Genomic DNA, 24851 nt, shown 5'->3' with positions numbered 1-24851 from the left:
TCTGATTTTCCCCCCCTCCCCCCACGCACCTACTGTTGATACAAATGACCGCTAAAGTTAAGATAACTGAAAGAGATTAGAGAAAATATGTTTCCAGTGTGTTTTGTTTATGCATTTGACAAGCAGTTTCACTGTCCGCGGTTCGCCGTCCCAGGCGAATGGGGGCTGCGGGAAGCGGTGCGGGCCGAGAGATGTGCTGGCCGCCCTTCCCGCAGCCCGCTTGTCAGAAAGCAAGCTAAATGCCACTGAGCCAGTGCCCATACTGCATTCTCCCCATGCGGTGGCCCTGGTGAGGACTGAATCAGAAAGACGGGTCTTCAAGTCCTGACCCACAGAGGCCAGTGAGAACAAATTATAAACTGGTACAGCATTGGCCTTGTGTGACCAATAAGTGCTTGTCAGGGTGGATACCAAGGGAAATAAGGTGACGTGGCTGCTACAGGCAGGCAGCTGTCTCAGGGAAACCACTGTTCCACCCCTTGTTGTTGGAAAAATGGTGGGGACATTCCACCCTGAAGTGCAGTCCACCCCTGAGGAAAGCACCCGAATGAGGCCTACCCTGACTCCCACGACCAGATTGCCACCGCTGCACTTGGTGCTCTCGTGTAAACACTGCAGGAAGCGGACCATGTGTATGTACCCTATGGGAAGACCCAACAAATCAGTTTGCCATCTGGCTCCCATTCTGTGGTCCATGGTGGCCAGGCCACTGGTTATCTTCTCAAGACCAATGGCTCTTGCTGAGATGGTCAGTGTTGGATCACTTTTCTTAAGATAGTATTTGCTGCAGCAAATGTAATACCTTTCCAGTCCAGACAGGATTGGCAGTCTTTAAAAGCTTGTCTATGGAGAGGAAGGATGCTCCAGTGGTGAGGGCCCTCTCCTAGGAATTGGGACACTGGGGTTCAAGTCCCTACTCTGCCACAGACTTTGTGTGACCTTGGACAAATCAGTTAACCTCTCTGTGCTGTGTTTCCCCATCTGTAAAACAGGGTTAATAGCACTGCCCTACATCGTGGGGGGTGTTGTGAAGATAAACATGTTTAAAGATTGTGAGGTGCTCAGATACTACAGTAAAAGGGGCCATATAAGTATTTAAGACAGATCAACATTATCCTGCTTTTTAACATTTTTATGTGTAGTGCATCTGTTTTTGGAATAAAAGAACGTTGAGTAATATCATAGACTGCAACTTACATGATTCAATCGTGTTTTATGGGTTTTTTTTTTTTTTTAAATCTTCAGCACATTTGATTTTAATTTGGATCAATCAGAGCCATATTTTCTAAAGATATGTAGAATTTGGCCTTATTTATTGTTGTGTGGGAAATGGCTGAGCTTCAAAGCTTTACATGAGCAGTAACTGGCTAGTAGAAATAGACATCAGCTTTCAGGATAATTTTTATAAATAAAATTTTCAATGATTCCACATATGGACTTGACAAGTGGATTTTTAACTGCTTTCAGAAAAATGTATATAGTTATAAAAACCGCATATGTGAATAACAGACAAAAATAGGAAGTATTTAAATGGAAAACAGAATTAATAAGATTCCTACAGTAATTGAATATGTATAACTGAGCATTATTGGGCACATACGTTCTCTCTCTTGCACATATACAGAATGTAGAAGACGAAAACATTTAAATTACTTAGAAATATATTATGACATCAAAATGGAGATGTGGGATTAAACTGTGTACGTGACATTCTGTGATTGGTGGCTGTTAGGACTGTTATTGGTTAACAGTGAAGATAAGGTGGATGGCCCTGTAGTATCTGCCTTGCAAGTTTAATGTTCATATTTTTTACCCTTTCTTTGTAGGATTCAACTGTTGTGACTCCAATTCTTCTTAGAACAGATCCACATGGATTTTTCTTTTACTGGACAGATCAGAATAAGGTAAGAGAAGAACCCTTTTTTTTCATATTGATTTCAAGCTTACCCGCCAGTGCAATAGGACTGTGGGCAGGAAGCTTTGCACTCTAATTCTGGCATAGAGGATGCCCAAGGAACACCGCAGTGCAGAAAGCTCCTCTGTGATGTAGCGAAAGCATACATGCTCCTCCCCAGCCCCTGCTGCACAGGGCATGTGACTGGGAAGAAGGAGAATGATTGATTGATTGATTGGCAATCCTCAGCTGCCTTAGTGGCCCCTTGTGGACATTGGCCACTACTGGCATAATACAGAGTTGTTCCAATTTACACCTGGAGACCAATCTGGAGTGAAATCTTGGCTCCACTCAAGTCAACAGGATTTTTTCCTTGCTGTGTGGTTGGTCCAATATTGGAGTTTAAAGCTGCCTATTTAAACCTCCCTGCTGAGTTACTCTGCACTCCTCAGTTTTTATTACTCCGTGTTGGAGACATACGTTCCGGTACACTTGTTGGGAAGGCTTGGAGCCTGCTGCATTGCTCCTGTTTGACACCAGTGTCATTCCACTGACATCAGTGCCGTCATGTAAGGCCATGGAGTCTGTCAGCTGGAAACACCAGGGTGAAAGTGGGGCAATGCAGTGGCAAATCAGGCCTTTGATCTCTTGTCAATGTGCTGTCCCAGCGATGCAATGGAAAAACATCATCCAAGTATTATCAAGAAGTTAGTTCCTCTTGTCCCCAAAGATGGATTGTGGTAGTACTTTGTTATAAAGTAACCTTCTCTTGTATCTATTCCCTGTTACAAAAGAATATATTAGAATCATCTAATTGCTTGTGTACTGTAGTGTTTCAGGTTTCATTTTCTGTTGTTTTTGCTGGGTTCAGAATATACAAGGCTGTAGCATCAAGGCCGCTGAAACATAGTTGTCAAAACACCCCCCCGCACCCTCAAGTCTTTAGAAATAATTCTTTGGAGTTGCAAAAAAGACCTTTATTTTGGTTGTTCTTTATACCACATGGTCCTGTTTAAATATAATGTCCCTTTCAGGCTTTGATTCAGCGAAACACTTAAGCATGCACTTAAGTTTGGAGGGAAAAAAATGACCCAAAGTTGATTGGAGAGGTTTTTTTATTCCATTTTTAAGAGGTTTGCCATAATGACATTCCACTCAGTTTCTTACTGTTGTCTGTGTAAAAAAAACACAAAAAAACAAAAAAACAAAAAAAAACAATGACTTGAAGCAATTCTCTAAAATGGCTATGTATAGAATTGCTGTTTCCATATTCATGAAAAAATGTATTTATAATGCCCAGAGCATTTTTTGAAAGGTTGGGTATTTGTACAAGAGACATAAGTGTCAGTTTGATTTTTGAAACTGGGGAATCAAATGTATATAAAGGGCAACAAAAGAGATTTTGCCTGGTTAATAATTCATGACAACTAAGTAAAGCTTGTTTTCAAAACCCATCCTAAAGGTCTCTTTATTTAAAATGTTTGTCTTCGGGGATGAGCACTTTCTGCTTATGCAGAGAATATTTTGATTTATATTTATTGTGAAATTAATTATTGAAGTTTTGTTTTAAATTTAAATTCTGGGTAAGTATTAGGTGAGAAATTTCAAGGTGATTCTTTACAACTTATGGCTGGAAATCCAAAGAAGGAACAGTAACCTTGCTTACACACCTACAACCATTGAGAGATCTTCTAAGAGACACATTTTTCACAGCACTGCTGTCATGTTTCTGACAGGTGGTCGACCATCACGGGTTAATCTGCTCTCTTCAAAAAAGGAGAGAGTTATGAATTCAATCACATTTTGGACTTGCGTGAAACCATTCTCTTCCTCTTGTGTACTGGAAGAAGCAAATGCAGAGTCTGGCTTCATTCAGTGTAATCAGTGCTAATTAAAATGTGTATCTGCAGCTGGCCTTACAGTTTGGACAGGTTTGTCAAAACCTCTGTCTAAATCCAGAGTTATACATATCTGATAACATTAAAGCTTCAGTGAGACACGCATCTCTTCACTGTTCATCCTTTTTTAAAATGAGCCATAACTAAAACACTAGAATTTGATATAGAGGGGGTGTGTGTGTGTGCGCATACCCACTCATCAAAAGAATTGAAGGAAAGGGTAGATCTAACAAAGAGAAAATTCTGTATGCATGACCTCTGTGATGTTTTTCTGAGATAATGCACAGTTGGTGCAAATATAAATTGCACTTATGCCAGTGGTAGTTCAGTTTACCCTGGCATCTGTGGTATTTCCTGTTCTGTGTGCACAAGATAGAACAAATACCTCATTACAATCAAATTCTGAGGTACAGATTGATTTTTATCTTTAATGGTGCTTGTTTGATATCTTGTTGATTTAAAAAGACACAGGAAGTATTAAGGTAGCCAACTTTGCTCAGAATAGCAAAACCACAATAAAGAACTTTTTTTGCTCGATTAATTAATCTAGGATAGCTGGTTTTGGGGCAAGGGAAAGAAGAGACCTCGTCGTAAAGGGAGATGAGGAAAATGTACAAAGTTGGTGCTTACAGACGCTGTGTTTATTGCCTTGGAGCTTGGATGCTCGTACTCCAGGGACGGTGTGAAGTTGACAAAAGAATAAGATGTTAGTGTCACATCTGTCCCTTCTTCACAGCCAAACCAGAGTCCAGAGATGCCAGCAGATTTCTCCCTTCCTCTCTCAGAGCACTCGCACAAAAATAAGCTCCTCTGTAGCTGAGAAGAGAGAAGATCGAACATCTCAGCGCAAGGATTCAGTAATATTCCATAGGATCTAAAATGACACCTTTCGCCCTGATGATGATGATGATGATGATGATGAGATGAGTAAGATGCATGAGAGACTAGATAGCTGTTGATAACCTGACTCCCAATTTACAGCTCCTGGGGGTTATTCTATTAAGAATTACTATGCAGAATGAGGAACAGGGAGAGTATGGCTTGCCATGTCTGCATGCCAGGTGATGTGTACGTTGTGGAGTCCCAGCAGTTTATGAATTGGAAGAATCAAGGGATTGGTATAAGGTCAGGGCTGACGGATGGTTTTGGCAGTGGAGGAAAGGAAGTGGGAGTTGCACAATGAGCTGGAAAGTGGCATTAGCTCTTAGGTTCTTTTTTTCTATACTTTTTTTCCAGGGCAGAGGCGGGGCCTTTATCAGTGTGTGTGTGTAAAGTTCTGTCACAGTGTGGCCCAGTTTGTGATTAGGGTCTCGGGGTGCTACCCCAATATAAATAATAACATTAGAACAAAGTGAGTCATGGCAGTCACCCTCTGAACTTTTCCCGGAAGGCTGCTGACAGCAGATACTGCTCCGTTCCAAGGTAACCCGGATGTTTGAGACCCTGATCATGCATGTAGGCCCTTGGGATGTGGCTTGTCCACTGGCATGGGTGAGCCCCACAAAGGTGAGAGCTGCGCCTGTGACTTTCAAGGGTTGGACTTGGTCATGTGCAGACCTTGTGGTGCTAGGGCTCTGCCTTGCTCCATTCTTGAGGCAGAGTGCACTACATGGCAACCCCCCCCCCCCCAAAAACAAAGAACCCTGCGGCAGTAAGTCTGAGAGCCTGGATCCACTATTTGCAGCTCTCACAGCTCATGTTCTGGGGCTCAAAATTGTAGTGTAGACATTCCCATTTGGGCTCTGAGACCCAGGGAGGGAGGGGGGTTTCAGAGCCCTAGCAGGAATGTCTACACTGCTATTTTTTTGTTCTTGCAGTGTGGACGTACCCTTGGAGTCCCCACCTTGGTCTCAGGAGCTTTGCTCTGTTGTTTCCCTGCAGCTTGGATTGGGATGCTCTATTAAACACTGGCAACCCCTGGACCCTCTCCTAGAGAAGATGATACATCAAGGATGCGGCTACTATTTCAAGGACTGTCCTCCTGGCACAGTATTCTTCCACTTTGCCCTGCCTAACAAGATTCATAACTAATACAAAATAGATGGTGAACAATAAATTGCTGGACATACAGGGTTTTGTCGTAGTGGTGATGCATTTTTCTCTAAGAACGGCCTTTGTGTGCAATGGGAGAACAGCATAACTTAAGATACAGGTTACCTATTGATTAATAGTTTTGGATCAGTTGAATTCTGCTGCTTTGATAAGGTGTTTGAACATAGAGAAGCTGGCGAAGTACTATTATAATATGGCCCTGCGCCCATTCCTGTGCTAGCCTGAGGCAGAAGCGAGCTTAAATACAGAAGCTTCAGATCCCTTGAGATTTTTGGACTATTTCTCTTGTCCAGCCAGCATGAGAGGTAAATGATTTGTTTATAGAATTCTTCAAAAAGTGTGCTGTACAGGTGGCTGGGTACATTTTCCTCTGAATAGCTTGATCTGGAGGAGAAAGCAGTCCCAGGCAAAAATGCATGCAATTTCTGATCCTAGAGACCAGCTCACCTGCGTTCTGATCCTGCAACCAGATAGAGACAAAATGGGGATCCATCCATTGCAGGATTGGGCCTTAATTTGAACATTTACAAAATAACAATTTTATAGACCCATAAGATGTCTTGTATTTTAATTGTCTCTAATTCTTGTAGTAATTGTTTATAAGGCGCCCATGCACAAAGTACACTGCTGCCTTTGATTTACAGCTGGGCTATCATTTGTAATCATTCAATCCTAACTTAATTATATTTAAATTTGAAGTGACTGTTTTTTTTTTTTCTAAGTTGCCTTGGGGATTTAGATGCGCACAATTCCCTTTGACATTAATGGGTGGGATTTTCATATGTGCTTAAGGGACTCAGAAGCACTAGTTCCATGTGTCTCCTTGAGTCATTTAGCTCAGTGGTTCTCAAACTTGGGCTGCCGCTTGTGCAGGGAAAGCCCCTGGCGGGCCGGGCCGGTTTGTTTACCTGCCGAGTCCGCAGGTTCGGCCGATCGCAGCTCCCACTGGCCGCGGTTCGCCACTCCAGGCCAATGGGGGCTGCGGGAAGGGCGGCCACACGTCCCTCGGCCTGTGCTGCTTCCTGCAGCCCTCATTGGCCTGGCGCGGCGAACCATGGTCATGGTTCGCCGCGATCGGCCGAACCTGCGAACGCGGCAGGTAAACAAACCGGCCCGGCCCGCCAGGGGCTTTTCCTGACAAGTGGCAGCCCAAGTTTGAGAACCACTGATTAGCTGCTTCTGAAAAAGTACCACCCAGTGTCTCGAAATGCCCTAGGCAATTTTGAAAAATTTCAGCCGTGCTCTTCAGTTGTTTTGGAGTTGCACAAAAATTGAGCTTTTGTAAAGAAAAGCAAACGTCTGCCTGTAACAAAATTAGCATACGTTGCCTGCCCCCCCCGCCCCCTTTTTTTTTTTTTTTTTTTTTTTAAGAACTTTCGGACAATGAAAATAGACATTGATACTTTAGGAATCGTGGACACCTATTAATATTACTGCCCCTCCATGCGGAAATGAATAGCAAGATTTTTGCCTGGACAGTACAGCCCTGTGTTTGGGGGTGCGGTGCAGACGTGTTGCATTTCATTGGCAGCTCTAATTGGAACTATGGTGGACTCAGACAGAATTTCCCTTGGGGATCCGGAGCAGCATATACCGAAGTGGCAGCTTGACCACCTTTTGAACATGTTAATTTCAGGTTCAGCTCTGTTGGACAGTGTGCAGTGCGGGAGGGGCCATGGCCCAGCCCTCACCCTACCCCTTTTGAGAAGGATAGGCCCTCTGGCTTTGCTAGTATCGAGCTGTGGTTGTGCTCTCCTACCATGGTGAAGATGGCCCCCTACACAGAGGTGTTTAGTAGAGGGGAAAAGTGCTTTTTTGCAGGTCCATGCAAAGTCAGCCAGAATACTGGCTCTGTTCACAGTAAAGACCTCAAAAATTCTCCCCTCTGCTGTATGTGTGTCCCTTGTCTAAATCTAGGGCCATGTCTACACCACAAAATTAAGTAGACCTAAATTACCATGGCATACATCCGCTGCAGTTATTAAATCGCTTGTGTGTGCACACACTGGGCTCCTTGTGTTGGCAGTACTCATCCTCCCCATGAGTGCTTGTATGGATGCAGAGTGCAGTGCAACTCTGTGTAACTCACCACTATCCAGTGCAGGCTATTTTGGGAATTTTTTGCAGTGCCTAATGGGCCCAAAATGAGTTGCGCAGGAGTGACTGGAAGCATGTGGTCAAATTCCCATAACGTGCTCTCCATCCCATAATTTCATCTGCAGCCCATAATATTTTGCATCTTCTTTTCAAAGACCCACAAACCCATGCGGCCTTCCTTGCTGCGTGGCATCTCTGATGGAAGCATGGAGCCTTCACAGCTCTGCACTATTGTCATGAGCATTGCAAGCACAGGGTACCCGATCCTGCAGTATTTGCAGAGGCACAAGAGGAGCCGTGGGGAACGTGATGTTTTCTTGGAGGCTAGATTGCTGTGGGACATAGAAACAATTCAAGGTTCTTGGTATCATTCATGGAGTAGCTGTAGGGAGATGGTGGAGCGCCAGTTCCAGGCCCGAGAAACAAGCACTGACAGGTGGGATCTCATTGTTATGTAGGTTTGGGATGGTGAGCAGTGGCTGGAGAACTTTTGGATATGTAAGACCACATTCCTGGATCTGTGTGCCAAATTCACCCCAGTCTTCCAGCTCAGGGACACCAAACCGAGAGCTGCACTGACAGTTGAGACATGAGTGGCAATTGCACTGTGGGAACTAGCAATGCCAAATTGCTTCTGGTCAGTTGAGAATCAATTTGGAGTCAAGAAATCCACTGCAGGGGCCATTGTCATGCACATACGCTTGGCCATTAATCGCCTCCTGCTATGCAGGACTGTGACTCTGAGCAATGTGCAGGACATGCTGGATGGTTTTGCAGCAGTGGGGTTCCTGAACTGCAATGTGGTGATAGATGGCATGCATGTCCCTATTTTAGCACCGGACCACCTTGCCTCAGTACATCAACTGAAAGGGCTCCTTTTCCATGGTATTGCAGATGCTGGTAGATCACCGGGAACAGTTTACCGACATCAGTGCGAGCTGGTCAGGGAAGGTACGTGACACCTGCATCTTCAAGAACACAGGACTGTTCAGAAAGCTAGAGGCAGGGACTTCCTTTCCTGACTAGTGGATGACCATTGGAAATATTGAGATGCCAAGAGTGATCCTGGCTGACCAGCCTACCCCTTGCTCTCGTGGTTCATGAAGCCGTATGCTGGCACCTCAACAGCACTGAGAAGCACTTCAACTGCAGGCTCAGTAGGGGCAGAATGCCAGTTGAATGTGCCTTTGGCCATCTGAAGGGTCGCTGACATTGTTTACTTACCAGATTGGACCTCAGTGAGGAAAAATATCCTAATGGTTATAGTCACCTGCTGTGGCCTGCATAATATCTGTGAAGCAAAGGAGAAAAGTTTCTGTGGGGGTGGAGGGCGGAGGTGAAGTGGCTGTCTGCTGACTTTGAACATCCAGCTACAAGGGCTATTAGAAGACCTCAGTGCGGAGCTATACAGCTCAGGGAGGCGTTGAAAGATGATTTTAATAGTGTAGTGTGCTCTACCTGGCCTTGTTGTTTTGTGGCCTGGTATGAATCTTGTGATTGCTGTGTATGTAGGAATATAACAATGTCCATGCACCTATTAATATTGTTTGTGAATTATGTTATGGGTTCTGTAACACAGTGCAGCAACAGGAAATTGGTCGCTGTCAGACCTGCTTAGTACCAGCCAGCATATGTTGTGAACTAATAAAGATGAATTATGTTCCAAACAATAGAATTTTATTCTGTAACATGAACCAGGCAATTAAAAACATTTAGTACTTGATAAAATTTTTAATACATTTAGGGAACAGAACTTATGAAGGAGAAAGAACAGTTGTTTCCATTTCAGGTACCTATACACTGACCTATGAAAGTCACGGTTGGTGCATGAGAAGCTGTGATTATCTTTAATGTCCCTCCCCTCCGACCCCCCCCCCCCAGTGGAGTGGTAAGGGCAGTGCACTGACCCCTGATGGCACGTGGAATGTTGGGGATAGGGAGGTCCCGATATAGAGTTCTCTGTGGGCTGCAGAGAGAGGCAAGCACGAGATGAGATCCTGGCCCCCTTGAAGTCAATGGTAAAGCTCCAATTGATGTCAACAGGGTTAAGATTTCAAAAGAGATGCTCTAGCTCAACCACAAGATATGGGCTTGGTGCAGGAATCAGCAGGTAGTGCAGGAATCAATGCAGGAGGCTCTGTGGCCTATGTCATACAGCAGGTCAGATTAGATGATCATAATAGTGCCTTCTAGCCCTAAAATCTGTGATTGAGAATTGATATGCTATGTCATGGGGCCAAAGTGCTACATCTAGAGGAAGAGAGGAGTAGAGTATGTAGGAGCCTTCAGGATCAGAGTCAATTTCAGCATTCCTGTAATAGCAGGTGACTTTTCAGCTAGTTAAATTGCCATAGAGCCATTCAATTTGAAGGAGCTGCGTCCATTTGCACCTGCTGGGGGTTTGGGCCAGTATCTTTTTATGGTACTCTGTGTCCATTTTCAAATCTGGCTTTAAAGCAGAGCATTCCTTAGTGACATACAGGCAAAATAACTTTAAGTCCTTATGTTTTACAGTGCATTTGCTTAGAAAGTGCAGTAATGGGTAAGGTGTGGGTTTTTTTTTTTAATATTTATATTTATATTTATATTTATATTTATATTTATATATATATATATATATATATATATATATATATATATATATAATTTCATCACACTAATTTTACACAGAATTTTAAAAGGGTCATATGGCTTTTAAAAAAACCTGCTCCAACATTGAAATAGTTTTGTTTAGTTTACTAAAGAAAGAGTATACTGTGCAGTCTATTTCACTGCTAAGAAGGTCTTGGCAGGAGTTCTATAAACATTCCGATTGCCTATTCCCTCTCTCCATAAAGAAGGCCAAACAAACCCTTTGGACTGAGGCTTTTAGAAGATCAAGATTATAAATACTGTTGAATCAATGGGAAGAAGTGTTGCTTATGCCCCTCTTGTTATGTGATCATCTTAACATGCTAAATCAAATAAAAGTTGTTGTCTTTTTTTCCCCATTTGTAAATATTTCGTAGTAGCCGTACCATTTCAGCAGACAGAACCACTTACAGTGAGTCTGCACTAATCTGTTGTGAGCCTCAGTCACAAAGGTATTCTATCAACTCGTAGGTACCATTCAAACAGCTTTTTGCTGCAACTGCAAAATATAATCCACACAGAAGCCGAGAGCCAAGACACATGGACTGAAGAGTATTTCAGTGCATTACGTGCTTTGAACACGACTTGAACATTTTTGTATCAGTGGAGTTTTTTGTTTTGTTAGTAGTGAACACTTTTAGAAAGCATGTTTTATGACAGTCCCAGCATTCTTGTACCTGTGGGACTCTTGTGGATGCAGATATAGATATGACATCTAACCCATATCTCCACATCCCCTCTGGTAAACTGAGCCTCATTGGAGCCCTTGGATGAATGGTGAAAGTCCAAAATCCCTTTCTTCTGAGCTCTGTGGCCTTGTTAATTATTGAAGGAGCCTCTTGTATCATCTGAACGTTGTTGTCTTCAGCTATAATTTGACTTAAACTCCTAGAAGTCAATCTGAGTGAGTAGTGAGTTAGTGCATAGATGTGGGAAACAAGAATCCTGTTAGTTGATATCAAGCAGACTGATTTCAGTGGCTTCATGACACTTCTTGTGGCACCCAATGTTCCAAGTCACCTTGTTCCCACCGATGTAAGTTACCCACTACGCCAACCTAATAACTCCACCTCCACAAGAGACGTAGCACTTAGGTCAATGTAGTTAAGTCAACGTAGTGTCCCTGTAGACGCTGAATTGCTTACATTGCCTGTTGCTGCCTTTGACAGCCGGAGCCCTGCCACTCTGGGGCTGACAGCCCAAGTGGGACTTCCCCTTGACTGGTCTCTTGAAATATGCGTTAACTATTTATGCTAAACAATCTGTTCCACTTCGTATGTGGACACATTTCATAGCGGGGACACACTGAGTTAGTTTCCCAGACCTGAAGAAGAGCTCTGTGTAAGCTTGAAAGTCTCTCTCACCAACAGAAGTTGGTCCAATAAAAGATATTACCTCACCCACCTTGTCTCTCTAATATCCTGGGACCAACACAGCTACAACAACACTGCATATTTAAGACTTTACTCCTTAGCAGAGCCCTCAAAAATAAGACCGGCAATAACACCAGTACTGACACTTTCACGCTGTATTGGAAACTGTGACTGGGCTACCTTTCTCTTCCCTGCTGGCTTTTGAGTTAGGAAGCGAGCCCCCCTGCTTACCTAGGGTGTGCTATATAGATCTTTTGAAAGGAAAAAGAATCTGTTGTATATTTAAAGTGGAGCAGCTTTCTAGCTTAGCAGTTAACACAACAGGGGAGTCAATCTAGTAACAATCTGTAGTCACCTGTAAGTCCCAGATGCTGTGTGTGTGTGTGTGTGTTTTTTTTTTTATTTCCCCCCCCCCCCCAAACTACTTAAAAATCAGCATGTGGAGTGGGAGGGAAGTGAGCGGGCTGTGATGGGGATTGCAGCTGAAAGTGAAAATAAAGAGAAATCTTTCATGGAGGCCAGCTTCCTGTCATTTGCTATTGTATTTTATTTTTAAGAGGAAATCCCTCAACTTTCAAAACATGGAAATTGTTCAGGACCTGTAAAGGAAATGGGACTACATCAAAGACAGAGGAGCACTAATAAGCATTTGCCACTGGTAAATATAACTTCTTATTGTGTAGGATGTAGGCTTTGTAAAACAGGTGTGGGAAATTATTAATACACAGTTATGGGCCTGTCTTTCAGTACTTAAAATGAGAGAAGACCACAACTTTTAAAGGGTATTACTGCTTTGGTGGGGTGACTAAATTTTTGGAACCCACCATGTGACCTCTTAAATGGGCCTAATTATTCAGAAAATGCTGAGCACCGCTTACTCTCTCTCTAAAATCAGTGTTTTCCTAATGTAGCTGTTGGAGCACAAGAGTATCTCCGGCAAATTGCTTTATGGAGAATAGGCTGTGCTCTGTCTAACCCAGGGGACAACTTACCAAGGGTCATGGTGGACTCTCCATGATTAGCAATTTTAAAATCAAGATTGGCTGTTTTTCTCAAAGATCTGCTCCAGGAATTATTTTGGGGAAGTTTTATGGCCTGTGAGATACGGGTGGTCAGACTAGATGATCACAGGGGACTCTTCTGGCTTTGGTACCTGCAAATATGACCTCTTTGAACTATTGATCTTGCATGTACCCATGACACTCTTAGTACCTTTCCCAGACCTGAAGAAGAGCTCGGTGTAGCTAAAAATTGTGTGTGTGTGTGTGTGTGTGTGTGTCTCTCTCTCACCAACAGAAGTTGGTCCAATAAAAGATATTAACTCACCCACCTTATTTCTATGATTAGCCCATGTTAATTCATACATCGGTGAGCTGTTCTGAGTGTTGCTTTATCTCTGTCACTACAATAAGTTCAAGTAGCATTGATAATAAGCTTCAGCTAACCGTTGTGTACAATTTTAGGAGTAGCATGGTGTAGGGATAAGGGCACTGGAGTGGGGGCCACAGGATCTGGGTTATAGTCCTAGCTCTGCTGTTGGCAAGTCATTTCCTCTGTTTGTGCCCGTTTTCCCTCCTACTTTTTGTCTGTCTTGTCTATTTAGACTTTAAGTACTTCAAGGCAGGGACTGTCTTACTATGTGTTTTTGCAGTGCATAACACAATGGGGCTCCAGTCTACTGTGATACAAATAATTTGGCAGCAGAATTGCTAACGTACATATAATCCCTCAGCTGCGTAAAGACATGTGCAATAATTGAACACAGCAGCGGGTTGATCAGCTGGAAGTCAGACTTCCATTTCTTTCTTTTTCACTTCTCTTCTTCGTTCATAGCCTTCACTACGGCACACAGGTGCTTTAGCACAGGTGCCGTTGATTTTGCCAGCTGACCTATTGTTAGTATGGTTGGAAAGAATGCTGCTCTTACATCAGCCTTCGTACTTATGAGAAAAAGCAATTGATCGCTTGATGTCTGTTAAATTGGATTCTCTGCATGCAGTTGTGCTAGTTCAAATTCTATCATCTCTTTTTTTCATGTTTGCTCTCCTTACTCGCTATTTATTTTTCCTATTGTGCTTTTAAATCTCCATTCTTTTGGGGGGGGGGGGGGGGGGAAGTATGCTTTCAAACACATTTTCTCCAAGTAGGATAGGTTCCATCTCTGTGCATGTCATCTCCCTGTATAGGTGTATTTTTCAACTGCAGCTACTAATATGAAATAAGACAAATTAAAAACAAAAAAGAGGTTTTTAGCAGAAATATGGGGCTGCACATAACGAACTGGGGGATAGTCTGAGTATTTCATAATTTTTGAACAAATACTTGCACTTCTTTAAAACCGATCAAGCCCTGAGACGATTCACTTGCCCCCATTGCCTTGCATCTTTGGGTATGTAAAAGACCCAGGACTGGCCCATGTCAGCTGACTTGGGCTTGTGGGACTTGGGCTACGGGACTATAAAAGTGCAGTTCAGGCTCAGGCTGGGACCCTGCAAGGATATGTAGACATACCCTTTGTGTCGTCGTACTGATCTGGTAGCATTTTGCTTGAACTCTGTATAGCTATAAATGACTACCCAAGTCTCCATGGTGCTAGGAAGAACATGATCTATTCTGCAGCATTCTGTTTTGTCTATACCACAAACTGTTCAAAGCAAGTGGACAGCAATGTACTAGGCAGTCCTCCTAGAGAGAGGACAGCAACAGCAGCATTCAGCTACATCTGTCCTGCCTCTAACCTTGCCCCTGCTCTTTAGTACTTGATGTTCCCCACTGCTCCAACTCGGAGTGCTATGCATGCCCAGTGATCAGATGCCATGCAGGCACACCCTCCCACAGCAGCCTTCAGCGCTAAGTTCTTCACACATTCGTCCCACAATATTATTTTTAAGTGTTTTATAACTATGGAGGGGCAGCACGCATCACCATCCTCCTCCAGACATTCTGCTGGGGTAGAAGACTGTGACTCTGTGGAAGAAGCGTCACCAACAGAGGCTGCCCGGGGGCTGTGCTGAAATAGGGATTTCAAAATTTGTATAGAGTTTAAGGCCAGAAGGGACCATGAGATCATCGTCTGACCAGCACGTCACAGGCCAGTAAATGTCTCCCAGTTACCCCTATGTTGAGCCCAATAATTTGGGTTAAACTCAAGTATTTCAGTCCTCAGGAGGCTGAACTGCTGCAGAGAACAGGCAAGAGCAAGGTGCTGCCAATGCTCAAGACCCCTGCAAGGACAGGGCCTTGATTAGCAGAGAGAGACTTCCTTACTGATTCTGCAGAAGTAGGGCTTTTTTTACATGGTGCGGGGTAGGTGGGATGACTGGACTGGCTCTGCAGTAGCTATTCCAGTCAACTTCTTGATGTCAACAAGCCCCTTAGCTATAGTGCTTTGTTGGAAAGAAGTCCTCTTCCGTTTCTGGGCAGGTCACTGATGGCAGCGCCCTTTTAATAGGAAAACCAAAACCAATAGGCACCGGCTCTGAATATCACTTGCGGGAGTGTAACTCCATTGATGTCAACGGTTCCTCCTGAGTTACACCAGTGTGAGGGAGTGGCGCTTGGGACACAAAAGGGTTTACTGGCTTCCATCCACTTGACATTCAGACACAAGTAACTCTTTACATTATTTCTCCAAAGATAGGCTTCAAAAACAGGTGCTTAAGTGCCTAGCTCGCACTTTAAGGCTCCGAAATCCAAAATTTAGATCCTCAAAATCCCTGTTTAGCTGCTGCCCTATCCTGTAGATGCCTAACTTCTTAGCCACGTAACGTTCTGCTGGCGTGCGTGCGCACAGCCTCCTCCATCCTGCTGCTGCTGGCAAGCTTGACACCTAACTCCTGCTTAAGCTCTGTCCGGATTCATAAAACAGGGTCTGCCCCACTTGTTTTGCCTGTGGGGGCCCAATCCACTAGACGAGCTCAGGTAGACGTGCTCTAAAGTGGTCTCTGATAGGCCCCCCACAAAACACAGCTGGAGGAGGCGGCGTCCCCTTTATATGCTAGAGGCCTGTAGTTTGAGCACTCAACCCGGGTGTGGGAGACGTGGGCTCAGTTTCCCCCTCTGCTTGCTGTAGAGCATGGACTTAAACCCAGGCCTCCCGCCTCCCAAGTCTCACCCCTGGCCTATGGGGTATTTTGAGGTGGGTCTCCTCTGTTTGTTTGAAGCTGTTCATTTGCATAAAATACTTAAATAGTGATTGGCGCAGAGACTTGAACTTGGATCTCACATCCCAGGTGAGGACCCTAACCACGGGGCTATGGGGTCAGTCGCTCTTTCTCTGGGCCAATGACTCGTTATACAAAGTGGAACAGCTTCAGCAGGAGAGACTAAGAGAGACTTGCTCCAGGATACCCCTGAACCTACTGGTTGGAGCACTCAAGTCTGGGAGGGAGGGAGAGCAGCGGCGCGCGAAACGGTCGTTCGGGATCTCCCCCTCCCTCCCAGGTTTGAGAGCCTGGGAGGGAGGGCGAGTAGCGGCGCGCGAGCGGCAGCAGCAGCGGAGGTGAGCTAGGGCGGCCAGGGCACATTTTTAGGGGCGGCATTCTGACGCCGGCCATGCCGCCCCTAAAAATGTGCCGCCCCAAGCACCAGCTTGTTTTGCTGGTGCCTAGAGCCGGCCCTGCTGTCACCTTAGGCAGAGTGGGGCTTTGAACCTAGGTCGCCCACGTCCTTGGGGTGTGCCCTAGCTAGTGGGATATTTGAGTAAAAGTGGGCACGATGACAGCATTTTTTCTGAAATAGGGCTGAGCTGGTGTTGGTGCCTGACTCCACGAGACTGTTGAGGCTGTGAATCCCGAGCAGAGGGAGATGCATCCTTCCACCTGGCGTTAGGTGCCCAGCTCCGTGAGAGGGCTTAGGCCTCACCCGTTTGCTCAGCATTTTCTGTTGGCTAGCTCAGGTGGCTCCCCACTCAATGTGCTGGCTTCTGTGAATCCTTTTTTAAAAGTTAGATGCAGCAACATTCAGCCTGAGGACCTCCCTCCCCCAATGCCTACTTTTAAGCTGGTGCACAACTGTATTCAGAATGTGCGCTGCACTGTAAGATGAACAGGATGTGCTACTGTGCAAGATTTCAGTGAACGGTTGCTAAAGAACATATTCTAAATTATGACTCTCCAGGGCATCTTTAAAACCTCTAACATGTCCAGTTAGCACGGTAATAAAACTTACGGGTAGGAGGTGCACACAGCACTGTGGTTTAAATGTGCTGCAGTGTCCCTCTCCCCTCACCCTTTAGAGTTAACAGACTCCACAGGGTTTGGGGGGGGGGGTCAGATCTCACCTTCCCCCACAACTTATGCGCAGGTTGTAGTTCTGCAGCATAGCCCATCTATGCCCAATGTCCCAGTCTGCTGTGTTGCTGATGGTAATAAGCTGACCAAAATATGTCAATACATAGGGTTACCAGATAGCAACTGTGGAAAAACGGGACGGGGGTTGGGGGTAATAGGCACCTATATAAGAAAAAGTCCCTAAAAATGGGACTGTCCCTTTAAAAACAGGACAGATGGTCACCCTATCAATACACGTATCTATAAAGTATATTCTTCTTAAGTGGGACATGGGTAATCGGGACAGCTGCTTTAGGGGAACATTTTCCCAGGGAGCTGATTAAGCCTGGTGTTCACAAGTGACAATGACTGCTGCTTAACAAGTGCAATATTAACAAAAGTATTGATTAATGGGCATGTGCGTGCTTGGTGCCAAGAAATATGTGATGCTGGCTTACCCAGCTGTTCAATAGCAGTGAAACTCTAAGCTCTGCTTTTCATACGGAAGTTGTTTAATGTTTTAGAGCTCAGTCGTGCAGCTCTTGCTCAAGTCAATGGGGCTACCTAAGTAAGTGCTTCCTAACCTCAAAGTTGCACAAATGACACCAATAATGATTGAAAGGAGGAGGAATAAAGGTGAAATGTAGTGTATATCCCTCTTGTTCAGTACAGAATTCTATGCTGCTTAGCCCTTTGAGGCTTTATTGCTAATAAAAGGAACCTCGTGTTTGAATAAATGGACACAAATCTGACATCAGGAATCATAACATTCAAAAACCAGTAGGAAAACACTTCAACCTCCCTGGTCACTCAGCAACAGACTTAAAGGTGGCAATTTTGCAAAGAAAACTTCAAAAACAGTCTCCAACGAGAAACTGCTGAACTGGAATTAATTTGCAAACTAGATACCATTAACTTGGGCATGTATAGAGACTGGGAATGGCTGAGCCATTACACACATTGAATCTATTTCCCCATGTTAAGTATCCTCACACCTTCTTGTCAACTGTCTAAAATGGGCCATCTTGATTATCACTACAAAAGGTTTTGTTTTCTCCTCCTGATAATAGCTCATCTTAATGAATTAGCCTCTTAGAGTTGGTAGGGCAACTTCCACCTCTTCATGTTCTCTGTATGTGTGTGTATATATATCTCCTTACTATATGTTCCATTCTATGCATCTGATGAATTGGGCTGTAGCCCATGAAAGCTTATGCTCAAATAAATTTCTTAGTCTCTAAGGTGCCACAAGTACTCCTGTTCTTTTTGCGTGTTTGTAGGAACATTCAGAGTGTGTCTGTCTTAAGAAGCAGCTATGCTCTATAACTCATCTAACAAATTACAAAGACTGTTTATTTATGCTGGCAACCTGAACCTGCCTGCTAAATATTGACAGTTGTTGTTTCCCAGGGTAGATGTAAAAGCATGTAACTCTGTACACCACCGTTCTCAGGGCCAATTAGGACTGTCTGTCTGAAACATCAAACAAATTGTCCTTATCTCGACTTTGGCCTGTGTATCAATCATGTTTCCCTTCGAATCCGATCCCCAACTCGCTTCTACTGGCTAGTCTTCCAGTATAAATTCTCCGCTCCACCCCCACCTACCCCTCTGCGGCCTGGACGACTCTTAATTTAAACAAAAGAACCCCCCTCCGCCCCCAAATAGATGTGAAGTGAAACTGACTTGATCTGCGTTCTTTGTAAACAATGCTCTTCCAAGGCCAGTCCCCCTCCTTGTTATCACGGTGATCTCAACTCCTTCACTGCCCCATGTTCCCATGTCGGTCATTACTCACTGCGACATCTGGACATTAGCGCGTGAGAGGTGCTGAGCGGATGCTTTCTGCATCTTGCAGGCTTGGACCCAAGTCTGCTCTCATTGCCATCAGCTGGACTTTTGCTCCTAACTTCCTCAGTTCAGGCTCATGCTGTAGCGCTGGATTGGTCTGGCCCAAGTAAGGGGTGTGGTGGAAACCGCATCACCCCAGGAGGTACTGTGACTTGGTCAGAATTCTCCCGAGTGGGAGAGGAGGAGCTAGTGTTTTCCTCATGGTCTGTGCTGCCAGCAAATTGTGACATCTCTCTGCACCGATTTTTTGCTGTGCTGACCAGTGATTAGGGGTGCAGAACCATGGCTACCCTGACTACCCATCCAGCTGCTCTGGTCAGTAACCCCACTTTATTCCTATGCACCTGGCTCCTATAACCCACATAGCAGTGTAAGGGGGCAACTGCATATACCGTTGTGGGGGTCATGTCGTCAAAGTCCCAAGTTAGTCCATACGTTTTAGCCTCCTATTTGCCGCCTTTCCTCTGTGTTTGTCTGTAGTGCCATGCACACTTGTTATACCACATATAAATAATGCTTTAATATTGAAGTTTTGCACAGTGTGTTTTAAATGGCTTATATGCCGTAATGCAATCTGCTTAAATACAGTGGCTATTGTTTGCATTTTCTGTACACACAGTTACAGATTGGATAATTCCTGCCTTCTCTGTACTGTATCATTTATACAGTTTCATAAGCTCCATCCTGTGCTACTTGTGTTTTGATTTACATGAAAACGACTGTCTATAAGTCTTGCACCCTGTCATCTATAGCTCTGCGTTTCAGCACATTAACCCATCTTCCTGAGTAAAGCTCCCGATGGGAACTTAATGAAGCTCGATGGGGTCTTTTGAACAAAGCATGGGGAGATATTGTACTCCATCACTTCTTGCCCCGTGCACTCCATTCTTGGGAATATTTCACTAAGATAGAAACGTGTAAACATCGTTCATGGTGAAGGTTGCCTGAGAAAACTTTCTTGTTAAACCCATCATGCTGGTGATATTTTAGTATGTCTTTAAACAGTTGTGTTGAACTCGTGGAAAGGAGAGAAGCTTTTTCAAAAGTCTCTTTCATCAGCTCACATCATATAATCCCTTTCATAAAATTATCAAGCTCCATCTTAAAACAAGTTAGGAGTAGTGTGGGCAAGAAATCTATCAGGAAGCTGTTCCAGAACTTCATTCCTCTGACAGATAGTAATCTTCTAATTTCCAGCCTAAATTTATTCATGGCCTCTTTATCCCCATTTGTTCTTGTGCCAACATTGTCCTTTAGCTTAAATCGTTCTTCTCTCTCCCTGGTGTTTGCTGTCTATAAATACATCCGGGGGGGGGGGGGGGGGGGAAATCAGACCCCTCTCAGCCTTCTTTTTGCTAGGCTAAACAAGCCAAGCTCTTTTAGCCTCCTCTTGTAAGATAGGTTCTCCATTCCTCTTGGAGTTCATTTTTCTTGAACACAGGTGACCAGAATGAGATTCCTCCCCTTCCACTACCTGATCATGGCTATCTGCTATCAGTCACACGCACTTTCCAAAGCATCCATCCCACTGCTGTGTGTCTGCAACGTATACACGAGAGTGATGTTTCTAATGACATGTATTTTTTTTTAATGCACGTGCTTCAGTATTCTTGTGAAAAATGAATTTAGAAAAAACCTGTGCCCGTAGGAAAGATGTAGCATGTGACATTTCAAGTCAGTTGAACTGAGTGTGCTGAAGTGGTGAGAGTGCGGTCTTATAATGGGAAACTAGCTTCAACTTGAATTATGGGCAAACTAATTCAAAGGAGAATTAAGCCAGGGAAGCCCTATGGTTTGTACTATGCAGGTCACACTAAGTTATCACAGTGGTCCCATCTAGTGGTGTTACATAATGGAGAGGAAGGGTGGTTGTATGGATGGTCAGGGCACTGGTCTAGGAGTTAAGAGATCTAGTATCTAATTCTAGCTCCACGACAGGCTTCCTCTATGACATCAGGCAAGTCACTCCATGTCTCTACACCACAGATTCAGTAGCTGTAAAAGAGGATCAGCACTTCCCTACCTCAGATGGATGCTATGATGCTAAATCCATTAGTGCTTGTGAGGTGTACAGATACTACAGAGAGGAGCACCATAGAAAAACCGACAAATCAATACTTTCTAGAATCACTTCACGTGAAGTATGTCACGGCTATGGATTTTTATCACACATTTCATAGAACCATAGAATATCAGGGTTGGAAGGGACCTCAGGAGGTCATCTAGTCCAACCCCCTGCTCAAAGCAGGACCAATCCCCAATTAAATCATCCCAGCCCAATCCCAGATGTATTCAGGAGAAAATATACCATATCTAACCTATCCATAGAGTAGAGCATGGGCTTGACCTCCAACAAATTTCCAAAACATCTTCAACCTATTTAAGCCCCACTCATGTACGCACTTATATACATGTTTAACTTTAAGCATATGGATAGTTCCATTAAAGTCAATCATAGGCATAAGTGTTTACAGGAGTGGGACTTGTGGGACCTTGGACAAGTGACTTAGTCTCTCTGTGCCTCAGTTTCCCCCATGTGTAAAATGAGGGATAACAGCACCTCACGGGGTGTTGTGAGGGTGAATCCATGGAAAGATTGTGGGGTGCTTAGATATTGTGGTACTGGGGGCTATATAAGTACTGTAGAGGTAGATGTTCACAGGAACCAAATTCTGAATTGTTAATTTAGGAGTGTGATTTCCCTGTTTTTGTTTGCAGTGCGGCTGTGTCAACACTGGGGATTTGAGCTACCAAAGTTGCTGCAAAGGTATAAATCATACCTAAAGCAGGGGTATTGCACTGGTGTAGTTGCATGGGTGACTGGAATCTTAACTGCCTAAGGACTAAAGGGGGTTGCAGGGATGAAGGCAAACTTCACTCAAATGTGATAGTTGGATTGTAAGCAGGGTCCATCTTTTTGTTCTGTGATTGTACATTGCCTAGCACAGAGGGGCTTTGATCCATGACTGGTGCTACTGAGGTACAAACAAAGTGAGTTCTTCCAGAGGAATCCAGAACGTGAATTTCACAAATGCAAATCCTTTAGTGGATTATTTTAGAAATGGTAAAATCTACTGCATTAGCATGATATCCTAACATTGTTAGACACGTTGTTTCGGTTGCTCTCCCTGTGTTTGGAATGCAGATTGTTATGCTGTTTGAATGCCATCTAATACCAAAACCACCTATCAGTAAGTGAGTTGCCAAATTAGTCTACTCTGACAAGAGCATAACAAACTTTAGTCTAATTAGGTAATATGCCAAGCAAATGAAACAGCAGTACTTGAGCCTGAGTTTAAAAATGAAAGGCCATATTTATCCATAGGGTTACTTTAATAAGTTGTACCGGGGTGAACTTGGACCAGTGTAACTAAGCAAAAGGAAAGGATTGCCTTGTGGTTAAGGAAACGGGTTGCAATTCAGGATATCTACATCCAGTTCGGGACTCTGCCATAAACTTTGTGTGTGATGTTGGGCAAATCACTTAATCTTTCCATGCCTCAGTTTTTCCATCTGCAAAATGGGGAAAATAGCACTTCCTCCTCCCACCCCCTTATCTGTCTTGTCTGTTTAGACCAGGGGTTCTCAAACTGGGGGTCGGGACTGCTCAGGGGGTCACGAGGTTATTACATGGGGGGGGGGGGTTGCGAGCTGTCAGCCTCCACCCCAAACCCCACTTTGCTTCTAGCATTTATAATGGTGTTAAATATATAAAAAAGTGTTTTTAATTTGTTGGGGGGGGTCGCACTCAGAGGCTTGCTATGTGAAAGGGGTCACCAGTACAAAAGTTGGAGAACCACTGATTGAGACGGTATATAAGCGCTTTGGGGGAAAGGACTGGTTTTTGCTGTATGTATGGACAATGCCTAGCAGGCTGGATTGTGGTTGAGCTCTCTGGGCACTACAATTCTACTAATAATGAAAGGGGTGTGTGTGTGTGTGTGTGTGTGTGTGTGTGTGACAGACAAACTGGGACACAGACCCGTGGGGGGCTGTGTCGTCTGTACCGTGCAATCTTGGGGGCCTTGTTGTCATAGTTCCCACCTGGGCTGCTCACAAACAGCCTTCCAGCATGCAAGCCACACTCTGAATGTCTGTGTAAGATTTTCAGAAATCTTGCTCAACATTAACACAGTTGTATCCTAATCCTAGAAAGAAAGTATTGAGTGGAGAATGGGGATGGATTACAGTTATTGGGATCATTTGACATTTTTCCTACTATCATTTGCTCTTTTAGCTTGTCTTAAAATTAGAATCTCAGGACTGCATTGCAACTAGATAACCCATAAAGTCAGAGACATTAGTCGGTATACAAAAGGCATTTCACCTACAAGATGGGAAAACTCTTTTTGGAGAAAATCTGCATGCCCTTGTCTACCATTTTAGCTGTGCATATGGATATAAGAATGAGTAGACTAGCATATAGCAAGCCAAATATAGGGGTGAGTGAGCAATTCAGGTCTAAATCAAAGTTCGCTTGAGTTTTGGATTATTTGAACACAAACACTATGGCTTCAATAATGCCTGCATCTGTGCTCTCTCCCATGCTATGGGTTTGCACACGAAGAAGCAAAGACTGGGAGCCATAGACAGTTGGGCTCAGGGTAAGCTGCCATCACTGTGATGGGAAAGGCCTGACCGTTTCCAGGGCATTATCAACTCGTAGGGCAGCAGGAGTCAAGCTGTTCAGTGGTTCAGTTCCAAGGTTCCAAGATGCTAAACCAAAGCGTTTTCTGTCTGAGATTTTCACAGAAGTCCATTTTCAAGAGGTAAGAAACAACTATGTTCAAGGAGTAATTTTAGCGTAGCTGGTAATAAAACTGTACAGAAATGGTGGAAGGGGAAGAATATCTTCATATAACCCACCTCTTGGTTGAGACGACTTCAGCACGTGATCATAATATGGCAAGCATTGCTAGAAGACACTTTATAAACAAACATAAAGGCAGTGTTAACAGGAAATACACATGTTCCAGACTGGATTCATAACACAGCCTCTGTTCTGTTTGTTTAACTTGAGGATAAGACTTCTGTTTGTTCCTGACCCCTTCTCAGAAACCTCGTTACTACCAAGCTTTAATCTGCCGCTACTAGACTGGTGACCTGGTGCACATACTGCGGCATAATGTACTACTATTATTGGTATTTACCTGGAGGGGAAAAAGTTAATGTTTGGTGACTGTCCTCCCCAGGAGAGCTTTGACAATGTTTCTTTCTTTCTTTCTTTCTTTTTGTCTAAGCTCAGGTGAGTGTCTTGCTTATCCAGGTATTCTATTCCTCTCAAACAGTTATTAGAATCACATTTAACTTTTGACATGGAACAACAGGATCAAGAAGTTCACTATTAGGCTTGTAAGCTCCGGCTCCAATATGCTTTTGGGCTTTTTCATTAAATCTTAGCTTGGTAAAATGTAGAGTTGTGTTCATGACAGGGTGGATTTGATTTAAATCACTAGTCAGGAAGACTCGATTTAATCATAGTTTTCTACATAAAAGTGCATTTTTGTTGGTTGTATAACCTTAATACATCTTCTTCACAACTATAGATGTAGGTTTCATTTTTAGAAGGTACACCCTATACATTTTTGAACAGTGATTTATTTTGAAAACTTTTCAGATTAGTTTTACAGCTATATCAGAAAATGAATGATTGGTTATTTCATTTACCAAAGGTAATTGAAGCAGATATTTATGAAGTCATTGGGAGGTGAACTGTCTCCAATTCAACAGGTTAATCATTAATATTTGGAGGATTTTCTTGCCATGCTGTATTAGGAAGAGAGAA

General features: G+C 43.9%; 1 protein-coding gene across 1 annotated transcript in view; it reads left to right on the top strand.

Moving 5' to 3' along the window:
* The window catches only part of PLCB1 (phospholipase C beta 1), a 633260-nt gene that overhangs the window by 15248 nt on the left and 593161 nt on the right, over positions 1-24851 (top strand). The window contains exon 2 of the mRNA XM_065400502.1: positions 1827-1904. Within this exon, the coding sequence (XP_065256574.1) occupies positions 1827-1904 (78 nt within the window). The remainder of the gene's footprint in view (positions 1-1826; positions 1905-24851) is intronic.

Source organism: Emys orbicularis, chromosome 3 (assembly GCF_028017835.1).
Source record: "Emys orbicularis isolate rEmyOrb1 chromosome 3, rEmyOrb1.hap1, whole genome shotgun sequence".
In the NCBI taxonomy this organism is placed as follows: Eukaryota; Metazoa; Chordata; order Testudines; family Emydidae; genus Emys; species Emys orbicularis.
Note: the sequence above shows the minus strand (reverse complement) of the source record. Positions and strands in the feature narration are given on the sequence as shown.